This window comes from Diabrotica virgifera, chromosome 1 (assembly GCF_917563875.1).
Source record: "Diabrotica virgifera virgifera chromosome 1, PGI_DIABVI_V3a".
Taxonomy (NCBI): Eukaryota; Metazoa; Arthropoda; class Insecta; order Coleoptera; family Chrysomelidae; genus Diabrotica; species Diabrotica virgifera.
In genome coordinates, this window is record NC_065443.1 from 266,335,739 (window position 1) to 266,351,590 (window position 15,852).

Here is a 15,852-nt window from a genome sequence, read left to right on the forward strand (position 1 = left end):
CCCGTATAACGACTAATACATTTCGCAATCACTTGCGTCGTGCAAAGTGGCTATGTTCAAATATCATAACAAAATTTGATCAACTATTTATAAAACACTTACCAGTGAAAGATTCTTTAGCTTTGAATAAGCGAGATCTGCGGCACTCATACTAGGCACAGTTTGATGAGCTTTCACATTGGCATGCAACAATCATCTCTTCTATGTAAATAAGTCCAAAAATATAATATGAAAACTATTTAAAAAGGCAGTATAACCATTAACTAACTTTTTGTTTGTTGTTTCTCTTCCTACAAATTTTAAAACGCAACAAGCATACATTATAACCAAACACAGTCCCACAGCTGTGCCACAGCTGCCATATTGGATAATTTTTGTCATGTCATTTGAACATCCAATCAGAACAAAGTTATAATGCGCATGCGCCCGGTCGCTAGGTTTTCCCATATAAAATTTCACCGTCATTACGCCCGTAAAGAAGTATAACTTCAAAAAAATTTTTTTCGGAGAGTGGTTCTACTGTCACTCTGCAGAGTTGTAGACATTTGTAAAAATGTCTAGCTGTTCTTGCCGGCGCTGCGCTGGGATTCGATCCCCGGGCTTCTGCTTGGACATCAGACATCCTACCACCTGAGCTATCCGGCCCTTTTCAGTTTTTCATTTCTATATGGATAAAAGTAAAGAGACCAAACCAAATATTATAAAATATAATTTTAAATTCAATATACACAAAACTTATACTAAAATAATATACAAAAATTTCCTATAATTATTCCTCTTCTTCCTCCTCGTTTGTATAACTTTCCGATTCCTCATCACCATCATCGGCACTAGAAGTATACGAGGATTTTTCACCATCCTCAGAGCTTTCTCCATCACTCTCTGCATCACTGTTAGAGTAGACTGAAATATATTTATAAAAATTAGGAATATTTTTCACTTTGTTTTCAAAACTTATAAAGGGAAATTTACTGAAGATTCATAAATTTCCACTGGCAATCAACTGAATCATTATGGTAGGGGAGCCCAAGCGGGGATTTTTGCAGTTACTCGAGCGCGTCAGATTATCATCTGGGGAGAAACGTGGTACCATGCAGATGTACCTCTGCCATATATTGGCTCTTAACACAGGGGAGTTCGTTTAGGGGGGCCCGAAAATAAAAATCTATCCTTAAAAATACTCGAAATTGTCAGATTAAGATAAGGTAAGTTAAGTACATGCAAAACAGTGTATATTTAAAAAATCTGACGATTTGAGCGGGGCGTAAGGAAATTGGTGAGTCACAAAGTTTCACAAGAAAAAAGCGAATATTTCGCGAAATGAACGTCAGATCGAAAAACTAAAAACTGCACGTTGAATATTTTTCAAAAATCTATCGAAAGATACCAAACATGAACCCTCACAGAGAGGGGTGGGGGGTAAATTTAAAATTTTAATTACAAATCCCGCAATATTTAGCAAAATAAACATCACATCGAAAAACCGCAAAATGCACTTATTTAATATTTTTGAAAAATATATTGAATAGTACCAAACGCGACCCCCCACGGAGGTGGGGTGGGGGGTTACTTTAAAATTTTAAATGGTAACTCCCATTTTTTATTACAGATTTGGATTATCTGCATAAAAATAAGCAACTTTTATTCGAACCCTTTTTTCGAATTATGGATAGATGGCGCTATAATCGGAAAAAACAATTAATGGAAATGGAAAATTAAATTAAAAAATAGCAAGCGCCCGCTAAAATGGAAAATTTTACTTAACTTTTTTTGGTTTTAGGACCTAATAATCATAACCCAATAGGTCCCCAAAGCGCTCGAGTGACTGCACATTTAGCACGCTTTGCTCCCCTACCATTAGTGATTCAATCAAATTGTGTTTTGACTAGGAAAGTTTTGGGGTAGTTCTGATTTTTTTTATTATCTATGTATTTTGGCCTGCTAAATCCGAATATGAGGTTTGCGGACAAAATTTCGTGACGGAACACTGACTAAATCGCGAAAAAAGTGAAAAATTTGTGCTCTTTCCCGATTTTTAGCTTAAATCTCAAAAACTGTGAATTTTTAGTGAATGTTCTGTTAACAGAAATTAAAGTTCTTAAAATTCTCTACAAATATCACTATCTATTTTTTTTAAGACGAACCTTTCGGTCTAAAGTGCAAGTTGAATATTGCCAATTTTTAACGGTTTCTGTAAAACCCACTTTTTACATTTCAAACCTTTTTTTTATTAAAATGCTGTCATTTGATAAATTTATATCTTCCATCCTATGGAGGGTGCTGATAGCCTAATTATCACAACAGCTCTTGAGATGGCACCGTCAAATAAACATGTGACAGTGGTGGGGGAAGGTATCGACCGTCTGGTCATTTTGATTGGCCTGTGTAGTCCTAACTCGAAAAATGTATTTTTTCTGAAACCAGGAAAAGGAAAGGTTTCGCAAAGCTTCTACAACTCTCATCTGGCTGCTGGGAAAATCCTAATGGACCATATAGTATCCCTAGATGCGGTGAGTAGTTGTGATACTACCTCTGCATTGTTTAATTAGGGAAAACTGAAATTTCTTAGTCCTGCAGAATAATACAGACTTGCAACAAACCATTGAGGCTTTTAAATACCCTAATGCACATCAAGTTGAGGTTGTTATGTTTCTCATGGCTTTATATGGAAGAAAAAAAGAGACCAATCTAAACGATTTGAGATCAGACAATACGTATCATTGCCCCCTGCCGAATCTGCTGCACGAGAACATTCACTTCGAGTTTATTATCAGGTGCAGCAATGGCTATCTTTATGTCGAGCCACGCCTGACGAGAAACAAAAAGATCCAAGTGAGTGGGGTTGGAAAAAAACTACTACTGGTCTCGTGCCAGTGCCAACCACTTTGGACCATGCACCAAACTCACTACTACGGTATATTTCTTGTAAATGTAAAAGGGGCTGCCAACGCAATTGTGGATGCAGGAAGGCGGGCCTCCATTGTTCCCCAATTTGCACATCATGCGAAGGACTGTATGACAACGTTGAGCAACCGGAAGATAGCTCTGATATAGACGTAGACGTAAGAGATTGAAGAAAGAGACAGTCTTATGTAGAATCTCACAAGCTTTTTCGTAATCATTCATCTCTCCTTGATATATATGATCACAAGTCAGTATCTCCCTACCTCTTTTATTTTCGAGGAAAACGCCCCCTTACGCTGACGATGGAGCAATTAGACCCTGAGCCAGAACATGATGCCATCGAAAAACTTCAGCACAATGCGGAAGGTATGTTTAATCTCACAATCTATTTTGCAATCGCCACAAATATCTCCTTTAGAACTGACACCATCTCTTTTATTTTCCAGAACATGCGGAACCGAAGAATAATATATCGGGACCTATCGTCACCGGAGAACCACAGCCAGTACCTTCTAAAAGACAACGGCTCATATAATTTTAAATTATACATTATTTGTATTTTAATTTTTAATATTAATAATCACGATATTTTTTGTTTTATTTTGTTAGAGGCCTAACTTTTGTGATAGTGAATTTGTACAATTTCGACCTTTTTTTCTTTTTAATTATTTGTGCAGAAAACTAGGAGAAATTTATCAAATGACAGCATTCTAATAAAAAATAAAGTTTTGAAATATAAAAAGTGGGTTTTGCAGAGACCGTTAAAAATTGGCAATTTTCAACTTGCACTGTAGACCGGAAGGTTCGTCTAAAGAAAAAAGTAAATAGTGATATTTGTAGAGAATTTTAAGTACATTAATATCTGTTAACAAACCATTTACTAAAAGTTAATAGTTTTCGAGATTTAACCAAAAAAGTGGGAAAAGCAGAAATTTTTCGCTTTTTTCGTGATTTACACAATGTTCCGTCCCGAAATTTTGTCCGCAAACCTCATATTCGGATGTAGCAGCCCAAAATACATATTATGAAAGAAATCAGAACTACCCCAAAACTTTCCCACTAGGGGGCTCGCAGAGTACAAATTGACTGAATTATAGTGATTGATAACTTATTCAAATAGAATATGGTTTTAAAATAAAAGTATAGATAGTCGAAACGAAACGTAAAAATATTGTTCTACAAGAGCATCGACAGTTTGTGTCAGAAATGGACTAGGAATAAGAGAGGCGTTATTGGCTTTTAATGTGACAGCTCAAAATGTTGATTTGTACCGTTGATTTTGAAAAAGCATTTGACAAAGTAAGACATGAAAAATTATTCCAAGTTCTAAAGACAAAAACATAGACAAATGAGATTTACGAAAAAATTACAAACCTTTACTGGAATGAAAGAGCACAAATAGTAATAGATAATGAACCCAGTCCAAAAATTTAAATCAGGTGAGGAGTTAGGCCAGGATGTATTATATCTCCATTATTATTAAGTATACCTATAGTGAAGCCTGTTTTGAAGAAGCATTACTATCTCAAAGTGTAGGGATAATAATTAACGGAAGATCTATTAACAACATAAGATATGCAGATGACACCGAGATTGTGGCAAGCTCCGCGAAACATCTCCAATTACTACTATACAAAACAAACAGTTCCTGAAAAAAAATATGGACTAAAAATGGATATAAAAAAGACCAAATACACGATAATAACCAAGGAAACAAATATACAAACATACATTTGGGAAATTTACCTACATAAATTGTTGATAAATACAAATACCTACCTAGGAACCTGAATTCAGACAATAGTGATCAAATGACAAAAGTAAGGGCCAGGATAGAAATAGCAAGAAAGGGTTTGTAAAAATGAAAACAATTCTCTGCAACAAAGAACTTAGACTAGAACTGAGAATAAGCGCTCTGAGATGCTACGTGTTTTCGATACTGAAATATGGACTTAAAAGCTGGACATTGGAGCAAGAATAGGTACATAAATAAGCTACAGTCATTTGAAATGACTGTTTACAGGAAAATGCTTAGCCTGGACACGGAAGAAAACGAACGATTGTAGTAGCAAAGAATATATACTCTCCATATATTCTTTGGTAGTAATATTGCGAGAAATAATAAAGACCATATAAATAAGAAAGTTACAATATCTGGGACATGTAATGGTGGAACAGTGATATAAAATGCTAAGACCAACTAAGACTGATAATACAGGGACAGTTAAGAGGAGGAAGGAGTATAGAAAAAGGAGAGTGTAATGGTTGAAGAATTTAATTGACTGGTTTAAATGCAGTTCTATAAAACTCTTCAGAGCAGCGGCAGCGATAGATCCCTAACAAAACAAAACATTCCAGGAATGTACTATCAAAGTTCTATTAATGTTTGAATGTCCTGGACATTCAAGGAACATTCGGTGAACATCTGATTAAATTATTGGTGGAATTGGAATGTTACCACAAGTCATTCTATGAACATCCCACCAATGTCCTATATTTTAAGAGGGGCCATTTACTATTCAATTTGCGTTCATTTTCAAATTTGCCGCGCGTGTATCTGTGTAGGGTCGCGTGGTCATCACATTTTCATGATAACCTAAAAATTTCTGGAAAATGGAAATTAGGCTTTGGCCACACGGGCGAAAAATCGCCCTTAGTGGCTTTTTTGCTGTTCTGTCTGCTGTCTGTTAGTGTTGGTTTTGCTCTGCTCTGGCTGGATTTTTTTTTGTTTAAACAATTATGTAAGTATTATAAAATCCTTCAATTTTCTTTATTCTTTATGAAACGAATTATTTATGCATATTATTACCTGTAAATAGTACCTATTTCTTTTGATTTTTAATTGTAAAGAATAGAAAAATTACCATTCATTTTAATTTTTTTTTAGAATCAGCTGAAAGTGGTCTACAAAAAAAAACAGATATAACCAAAAGATAGATATAAAAAGTGTATTGGCTATTTGGAAGAAACTTCACATTGTCGATGCATAATAAGTTTACTTTATCAACAAATATTAAGACCTGTATGGACCAAGTAATATAAAAATTATACAAAGATTCCAGAACAAAATACTGAGAAATATTGTAGATGCTCATTGGTATGTGACAAACAGTGATCTCCATAAGGACCTAGGAATGGAACCTGGATATAATCATCAAGATGATGGCAGGAAGTCACGAGCAACAACTTCATAAGTACGAGAATATTGAGGAAATCCAGCTCCTCGATACTACTGGGCAAACTAGAAGATTGAAGAGGACAAAGCCTTTTGAGCTAGTTTGAGTGATAGGTAATAGTGAAAAGCAGAGCATAGTGCTTGTGTGCCTGTGTATGTTAGAATAGTGCACGATCTTGTTAGATTAGATAAGAGACGCTATGGGGTAAGCTCTTTATTTTAAGGAACAGTAGTAATTTAGGTTAAATTAAAATTGCTCATTGGTCAGTTATGACCACATTGTAATTGTAATGTACAATTCAATAAAATGAATCATCATCGTAGTGATGATTATGGAAAAAATATATGACAAGATTTTGTGTAATAAAAATGTTTATATTTATCAAGGATATGGTATTTGGTATGGCCACATATACTTCTGGTATATCGTCGGTGATGTGACAATACCTCGTATCTGCTTTTTCATGAATTTTGTAGGAGACGAAAAACCATTTTTAGGGTCATCTCCTGTTTTTACATGTAAATTTTGACATGTTTTGTAGTAAATAGATAGTTGAATTTACTACAAAACATGTCAAAAAATATCATATATGAAAACAGGAGGTGACTGTAAAAAAAGTTTTTAGTCTCTCTTACAAAACTCATGAAAAAACAAATCGGAGGTATTATATTACATCAGCGACTATATCCAGGGAATGTCTAAAAAATATACTGTGAATGTCCAAAGAACATTCGAAGACATTCATGAAATGTTCCAATAAGACATTCAGGGAATGTTTAAAATGCTGACAGAGGACTTTCCTGGGACATTTAGGGGACGTTCTTGTGCTTTTGAGGACATTCCAGGAATGTTTTCAATGTCCTGTGTGTACATTCTAGGAACATACATGGAATGTTTGGTGTTATTAGTATTAAAGTAAATATAGTGATGATGATATTCAACCTCGAGACGGCAGTTAAAGAAGAAGAAGGAGCATTAGTTTCTAGAGAGAATTACGCTCTCGGACATATCATAACAATCGTATTAACTAAGCAGATCATCTTCGTTAGAAATAATAGTAGTTTAATGTTTAACTAGGGACATTACGTGTATGCGCAAAAAATATTGTTAAATCGATGCGTAGGAAGACTGCAAACCTTTATTTACAAATCTGCATATCACATCAGGGTATGTATCAGAATATATCTTTGATTCTATCTATCTAATCAACCAAGACCATCAATCTTTGGACATAAACCTTCGAATTGGCACAACAGTGACACATGTTCACAAGATCGACCCCAAGGGTGGGCGAACTGGGCAGCTGCCCGGAGCGACAAATTTTTAGGGGCGGCAAAATTTAGAAAAGAGCCAATTTTTGTTTAGAAAGTGAGGGTGAGGAGACGCAGTCCCCGACCTAACCCAGGGCAGCAAAATCTCTCGGACCGGGCCTGGTGGTTCATTACCAAAACAGAAATCAACTCTTATCGTACAAAATTTCTGGATTTAGGATTTCTAAAGATGGAAATACATTTTTAGTTCTGACATTTATTTGACTGTTGACTCCCCCTATGTTCCAATATGCACAACATAAAATATAAACAATCCAAAGTACCATAAATGTACTTTCAAGAAAAACATTTAAATGTAGTTTAGTGATCTTTTTGTGACGGAAAAATATTTCCAATAATTTATATAATCTAATAATTTTAATATAGCATCATCTTACGTGAAGAGTAGGGACTGGACTCTTCTTCCTCTTCAGCTTCTGCATTCGACTCACTATCGGCATATTTTTCAGATTCCCCTTCTCCTTCGTAATCTCCATAATATTGGCTGTTGCTAAAAAATAAAATACATAATATAAAATTTATGAAACTCAATATGATGTACTACCAAATTCTGGAGAAATTAACAGGAACTTATGAAAACCAAAATTGTTAACAATTTTAAAGAATACATATATTACTTTGAAAATGTTGTTTTTATTAAAATGATTACTTGCTGTAGGTTTATTTCCTAGTATGTATCCATAAGTAAATTTAAAAATTGTAGGTTTATTTGGACAATATCTAGATATTTTTTCTAAAGGATTTGTCGCTACTTTTGAATTTAAATCCAAAATATACGTACTACCGTTGATTGAAATATTAATACGGTATTAATATCTCAATCAACGGTACTACCTTATTAAACCCCGCTATTTATTCCGCATTTTTAAAATCTTTGATGGAAGGATTGGTTTTTGCACGTGTATGTTATTTATACCTATATAAAATGCTGCGTGCCGCTGTTACCTTTTTCTTTTTATTTTTGTAACATTTTTTTTTACTAATTATTAGAAATCTGATGCTAATTTTTGTTGTTTGCTTCTCAAAAGACATGAATCTCTAAATAACTGATCTTAAGCATATGCAACACACATTACTACTAGTTTGTAATGTTAGGGAATGTATCTATTTAAAAACTGTAAAGTTTATCCCGCGTACCAAAAAAGTTTATTGCAAGCTGACAATTTGTTAATAGCTTAACGGTGTCTAGTCGGACAAACTTTGATGTACGGGAACACTGGAAGAGCGGGAAAGTTTTAATTGTGGAACAGGTTACAGGTTTCGAACGTCAGACTACGAAAACGTTACATGTATTTTGTCGGATGTAACTTCCAATTGATTTGCTACCCTTTCATTAAACTTTCATGCAAAAATCAGACTGCTATTTACCACCAATATAATTCCTGTCATTGGAAATGTTCTACGTTTGGGACGCCCAATATATTTGTCGGAAAACATTTTTTAGGTATATATTATATAAAGTTTGCTATTGAATAAATTTAAAAACAACCTGTTAGTTTTCACAACCATAAACTTGTCAGGATGACACGTTCCACAATTAAAATCACGTTCCACAATTAAAACTTCCCCTGTTCCAGTTTTCCCATATATCAAAGTTTGTCCGACTAGAGACCGTTAAGCTATTAACAAATTTTAACCTGCTATTAATCATTTTTTTTTGGTACGCGGGAGCCAGGGCTATTATTTTTATCTTTTTTTTTTATTGTAATCATATTTTATCCTATTATTTACTCTTTGCTAACTATACCTATATTATAGATTAACTTTACTGAGATTTCTACTTCTGACATTCTAAGGGCCGGTACTTTCTGTCCCGATTAAACCTCGGTTAGATGAATTTTGCCTGACAAAATTCCACTAACCGGGATTTAATCTGGTCAGAAAGTATCGGGCCTAAGAAAAAGTATTCCCCTAAGGGAATCATCAACAGTTGAAATGAATTAATTATAGTGTTATGAAAGATACACAATGTGTATCTTTATATTCGGTGTATTTATTCGGTAAGTCCTAGGTTTTCACCCAAAGTGATCGAAAGTAGAACCGGAAGTTGATATTTGAACTCTTTTACTAAACTTTCGGTCGTAATTAAGACGAAATGACTTCAAAACCGGAACTAAATTTAATTTTTCAATACGCTTCGATTGATATATCACATGTACTATTTCTGTGGCTATAATATGACACTTCCGGTTAAATATTTTTAACCGGAAATGATATAAAAACCAAAAGTATACATTTGTTCTCGTCTTGCTAAGAAACGTCGAATAATATATCGCTTATACTATTTCAGTGACTTTAAAACGGTACTTCCGGTTGCAACTCTAAAACCGGACGTCCGCGGTCAAATTTCTCATCTTTATTAATATCCTTGGGTTATAAGCTTTCCTTCGACACCTTATTTGCCATTCTATCTGAATTAATATTAGAGGAGTTATATTCGCGGACGGACGGACAGACGGACAGACAGTCATACAACCGGAAGTATATATTTGTTCTCGTCTTGTTATATATCGCGCGTCGAATAATATATCGCTTGTATTATTTTGGCGACTTTAGAATAGTACTTTCGGCTATATTTCTAAAACTGGAAGTCTTGGGTCAAATTTTTCATCTTTGGATTATGAGCTTTCATTCGACACCTCATTTGTCATTATACGTGGTATAGTGACGAAGGAGTTGTGTTCACGGACGGACGTAATTCAACGTTTTCACATTTTTTCAAAATTGGATGAAAACAATAGTTAGTTTAAGGACTTACTATTTTGACTTACTAATTACATACATCTAAGTAGGCACTATATTATGATACTACAATATACTTATGTTGTTAAGTATATTAAGTATATAAGTATATTGTTACAATATACTTAAATTTCAAAACTATATTCGAAAACAATCATTTAATCAAAAGATATTATAGTCCAGGAACCGAAGCTTTTCACCTCGAAATTTTTAGAGAATAGATCGATTTGCTTGAAAATTTAAGAATAAGTAGTGGGTAGTCCAAGGATCAAATCTATATGATGCCAAAAGTCGGTTTTACCATGGGGGCGGTTGCCACCCCATCTCAGGGGTGGAAATTTTTTATTATATTTTGACCACAAAAGTTGGTAAAAACATTCATTCTGAGCAAAAAACGTTCCATACATTTTTCTGATGAAATTAATAGTTTTCGATTTATCCGCTATCGAAAGTGTTAGTTTTATATCGAAAAAATCAATGTTTTTAATAAGTTTTCTGCTAATAACTCCAAAAATTTTCGTTCTATCAAAACAATTCTACTTAACAAAAATGTACCTTTTGAAAAAATAAACAAAACAGTTTTTCTTAATTTTCTTTAAGACTAATAGTAATCGAGCTATATTTTATTATATGTTAGCTCTTCTTCGTCAAATGCTAAATATTGTAAGTTTCAAAGTCAAAAGACGGGAAAACTACGCATTTTTCGAGGAAAACTTGCTCAAACTGATTTAAAGTATTTAAAGATATATATCTATAGATATAAAACAAAGGTTTCTAGCTCAAAAATTAAGTGACTTATAATGAGAAGAATGTCAGTCCCTATTTTTTCAGCGAAAAAGGGATCGGAAGCAACCTTCTAATCACCAACCTAATTAAAAATCTTCATTGACCTTATTATTTCTTCTTTATTTATGTATCATTAATAGGCTCTAGAAGTTTGACCCGCTTACAATAATTAGTTTAACCAAAAATGGAGTTAAAAGCAAATAATGAATTTTTGTAGTTTGGAATAAAATGGCTTTTCCTTCAGAATAGAAAGATTAGAATCAGAGATACGAAAAAATGTTTAAATATGAAATTGTAGCTTATTTAATTCCCAAGAACCTAATTTGTAAACATTTTTTCTACGTCAAAAATTGAGTGAGCTATTGAAAATTAAAACTTGTAATAACATGCAAAAACCACGTTTATCAACCCTTTCAACGTTACCTCTTTTTGCGTCTGAGGATTTTAAAAAGATTTAATATCAATATGCTTAAAGAACTTGCAAAAACCTACAAAATTATTTTTTACCGAACTTTCTAAGATAAAAAATAAAAAAGTTACGGTTAAAAAATCAATATATTTTTTTGAAAAAAAAAGTGGAAATCCTATTGGAAGCATAATACTGTAAGTTAGCGGTACTTTTAGTCATTGGCCTTACTGATTCTTCTTTATTTTTGTATTATTAATAGATTCTACAAGTTTGAGCTCAGATAATTAGTTTTTAAAAAACTGGAGTTAAAAGCCAAAACGAATTTTGTAGTTTGGTAAAAAATGCCATTTTCTTCAGAATAGAAAGATAAGTATCAGAGATACGAAAAAATGTTTAAATATGACATTGAAGGTTATTTACTTTCCAAGAAGCTGGTTTGAAAAATTTTATTCTATGGCAAAAATTTAGTGAATCGTAAATGTATATCGAAAAACATTGATTTTTTTGATATAAAACTAACACTTTCGAATAAATCGAAAACTATTAATTTTATCAAAAAAATGTATAGATCATTTTTTGCTTAGAATGAGTGTTTTTTATCAACTTTTGCGGTCAAAATATAATATAAAATTTCCACCCCCGAGATGGGGTGGCAACCACCCCCATGGTAAAAGCGTCTTTCGGCATCATATAGATTTTGATCCTTGGACCATCCACTACTTATTCTCAAATTTTCACGCAAATCGATCCATTCTGTAAAAATAGAGATGTTTTGTAATATTTTAAGCTTCATTACTTGGACTATTACTCAAATCGACTGTTTTGATTGTGATTCCTATCACTACAGTATTAAAATGACCTTGTTAATTTTATTCATTCCATATATTATATCAAAACCTACACAAATTAAAAAATTATAAAAAAATTAACTACTAAAAAGGGTATACTCAACTTGACCTAAATTATATTATGAGTTTAAAGCGCTGTTATCTCTGAACTAGAAATGTCTAGGTCAACAATTTATCTAATATTTTTAATATACAGGGTGTCCCGAAAAGATTGGTCATAAATTATACCACAGATTCTGGGGTCAAAAATAGGTTGTTTGAACCTGACTTATCTATGTACAATAGTGCACACAAAAAAAGTTACAGCCCTTTGAAGTTACAAAATGAAAATCGTTTTATTTTCATATATCGAAAACTCTTGGAGATTTTTAATTGAAAATGGTCATGTAGCATTCTTATGGAAGGAACATCTTAAAAAAAATTTAAGTGAAATTTGTGCACCCCATAAAAATTGTATGGGGGTTTTGTTCCCTTAAACCCCCCAAACTTTTGTGTACGTTCCAATTAAATTATTATTGTGGCACCGTTAGTTAAAAACAATGTTTTTAAAACTTTTTTGCCTCTTATTATTTTTTCGATAAGGCAGTGTTTATCGAGATATTTTGAATATTTGTCGAATCCACCACATATTTTTATATGGTTAAGTACGATTATAGAGACCTGTTAATAATCTGAAAATGTATTTATAATTTACATTTTTAGGTATATTTTGAAAAAGAAGCCATATCTCGATAAAAGGTGATTTGTCAAAAAAAGGCTAAGAGGCAAAAAAGTTTTAAAAACGCTGTGTTTAAGTTATGGTACCGCAATAATAGTTTAATTGGAACGTCACAAACATTTGGGGGGTTTGGAACAAAACGCCCACAAAATTTTTATGTAAACATATTAAAAAAGAAGGCGCATCTCGATAAAAACTAGTTTATAGAAAAAATATTAAGAGGCAAAAAAGTTTTAAAAACCTTGTGTTTAACTAATGGTACCACAATAATGAATTAATTGGAACGTACACAAAAGTTTGGGGGGGTTTAAGGGAACAAAACCCCCATAAAATTTTTATGAGGTGGACAAATTTCACTATAATTTTATTTTAACATGTTCCTGCCATAAGAATGATACATGTCCATTTTCAATAAAATATCTCTAATAGTATTCGATATATTAAAATAAATCGATTTTCATTTTGTAACTTCAAAGGGCTGTAACTTTTTTTATGAGCACATTTATACTAAGGTAAGTTAGGTTCAATTGAACCATTTTTGACCCCAGAATGTGTGGTATTATTTATGACCAATCTTTTCGGGACACCCTGTATATTCTATAGATTTTAGATGATTCAATATTTGTTATGAGATTAATTAATACGAAATTATTTATTATTATTTTATAGAAATAATAGTTTATTAAATTGATTTTACACGTTTTCGTCACCAAAGCAGTTCATAATGAACATGTACGTTTTTAACTTTTCTTCATGTTCCTCATCCTTTGAGGACATTGACGATCGTCATGGCCCATTTTACTCTGTTTGCAGCAGTTCTGAAGAGTGAAAAATTAGTGTACAGGTTTGACATTTTTGTCAAATGAGGGTTCTTTGGTGCTTAATATGTGATAAAAATTTCAAAGCGATTCATTCAATTGTTTAAATTTTATTCCAATTGTTTATCTCAGTGAGCATTCTTTTTGCACTAACATAAGTCAGAAAAAAATGACGTTAGAACCATTCCAACAGGTGTCAAATGGAAGAGTATGAACTATATTTTCAACTTGGTTTAAAAAAGCGAATAAAAAATGCATTTGTTAGTAATAAATAATTGTGCAAAATTATCGTAAATCTTTCCTTATAAAGTTTTTGAATAACTTTCTCCAAAAAAATTAACTTTTTTACCTTGTTTTAAATGCACAACTACCAAGTAATGTTATTTATATCATTATTAATAAAAAATTGTAATAAATATATATAATTTCTTATATAACAAAATAAAAAGTTTATAAGGAAAGATTTACGATACTTTTGCATAATTATTTATTACTATTAAATGCATTTTTTATTCGCATTTTTAAACCAAGTTAAAAGTATAGCTCATGCTCTTTAATTTGACATCTGTGGAATGGTTCTAACGTCATTTTTTTCTGACTTATGTTATTGTAAAAAATATGCTGTCTGGGAAAAAATTTGAATAAAATTTAAACAATTAAATGAATCGCTTTGAAATTTTTATCACATATTAAGCACCAAAGAATCCTTATATGACAAAAATTTCAAAGCTGTACACTAATTTTCACAATAGATATTGCGAAATTAATTTTTTTTGCAATTCCGACCTTTTTTCGCAATTATATTAACAATAAATGAGTATGTCAAACTTTGTAATACGTCATTTTAAAGCTTTTTCCATAATCTCAAAGATATTTGTACAAAAAAACCATAAGTTTCACTGTTTTCCATTGATTTGAAAAAAAAGGGAAAAATGCCATTTTTGACACTTAATTGTTTATAAATAAAAATGGCCGCCAGATCCTACGCAGAAAATAGTTACAATTTGATCTTAAAAGTATTATATATATATGTATATATATATATATATATATATATATATATATATATATATATATATATATATATATATATATATATATTCGGTTTTATAACGTCTTACGACGTTGTCCGACTCCCAAACGCCACTGTATTCTGTCCTGAGTTAGGTCTTCATTTAGATTTCGAGCGCTAATCGCTTTCCTAACTTCCAGATTCCATCTCTGTGGTGGTCGTCCTCGTTTTTTCTTCTCTGGGGGTTGCCACATCATAGTTTTTTTAGGCAATCTTTCGTCCCCCATTCGGCTCACATGCCCATACCATATGAGCTGTTTTCTTTCAATATCCTCAACTATAGTGCCCTCTACACCCATTTGTTGTTTTATTACTTCATTCCTTATTCTTTCGGCTCTTGATATTCTCAGCGATCTTCTGATGGCATCCATTTCCGTGGCTTCGACCTTTTTCTTATATTTATCGGCTATTCTCCATGTCTCGGCTCCATAAAGTAGGCTAGTTTTAACCATTGTCTCATATATGTTCCATTTTCTTTTCTTTGATATTTCTTCACTCCATAGAACTCCGTTTAGACATGCTATAGCTCTTCTGGCTTGTATGATTCGATGTTCAATTTCTCGTTCGTCTTTTCCACTACGGTCGAAGATGACGCCCAGGTATTATTTTCGTCACATGGATTTATTTTTTGATTGTCTTCGATATCGAGTTGTTCTGCTTCAGCGCCAATTGAGAGGTATTTTTTCTTTTCTAAATTGATATTTAATCCCCATTTCTGGTATTCTTCAATTAGTTTTCTAAGCATATATTCCATGTCATCTTTGTCATTTGAGATCACCACCTGATCATCTGCAAACTGTAAAGTATATATACAATCCTGATCGTTCAATTGTATACCCATTCCTTTGACTTTCCTTTTCCATTGTTTCAGAGCTGCAGAGATATTAATCTTAAACAAAGTCGGAGAGATACAACATCCCTGTCTGAGACCCTTAGTAACTGCAAATTTTTCAGCTAAGAGGTTTCCGAATTTCATTTGGGAGTTTGAGCCGTAATATAGATCTTTGAGAGCACTAACCAATGTTTGATGTATGTTTGATGTGCCCAG

At 32.6% G+C, this 15,852-nt stretch overlaps 1 protein-coding gene across 1 annotated transcript in view; it reads right to left on the reverse strand.

Annotated features, from left to right (window-relative positions):
* Positions 1 to 691: 691 nt before the first annotated feature.
* Positions 692 to 15,852, reverse strand: part of LOC126884256 (clumping factor A-like) — a 33,304-nt gene continuing 18,143 nt past the window's right edge. Inside the window, exons 4-5 of the mRNA XM_050650191.1 lie at positions 7,789 to 7,901; positions 692 to 903 (exon numbers count right to left, since the gene is read on the reverse strand). Coding sequence (XP_050506148.1) covers positions 770 to 903; positions 7,789 to 7,901 — 247 coding nt within the window. The 3' untranslated portion in view covers positions 692 to 769. The remainder of the gene's footprint in view (positions 904 to 7,788; positions 7,902 to 15,852) is intronic.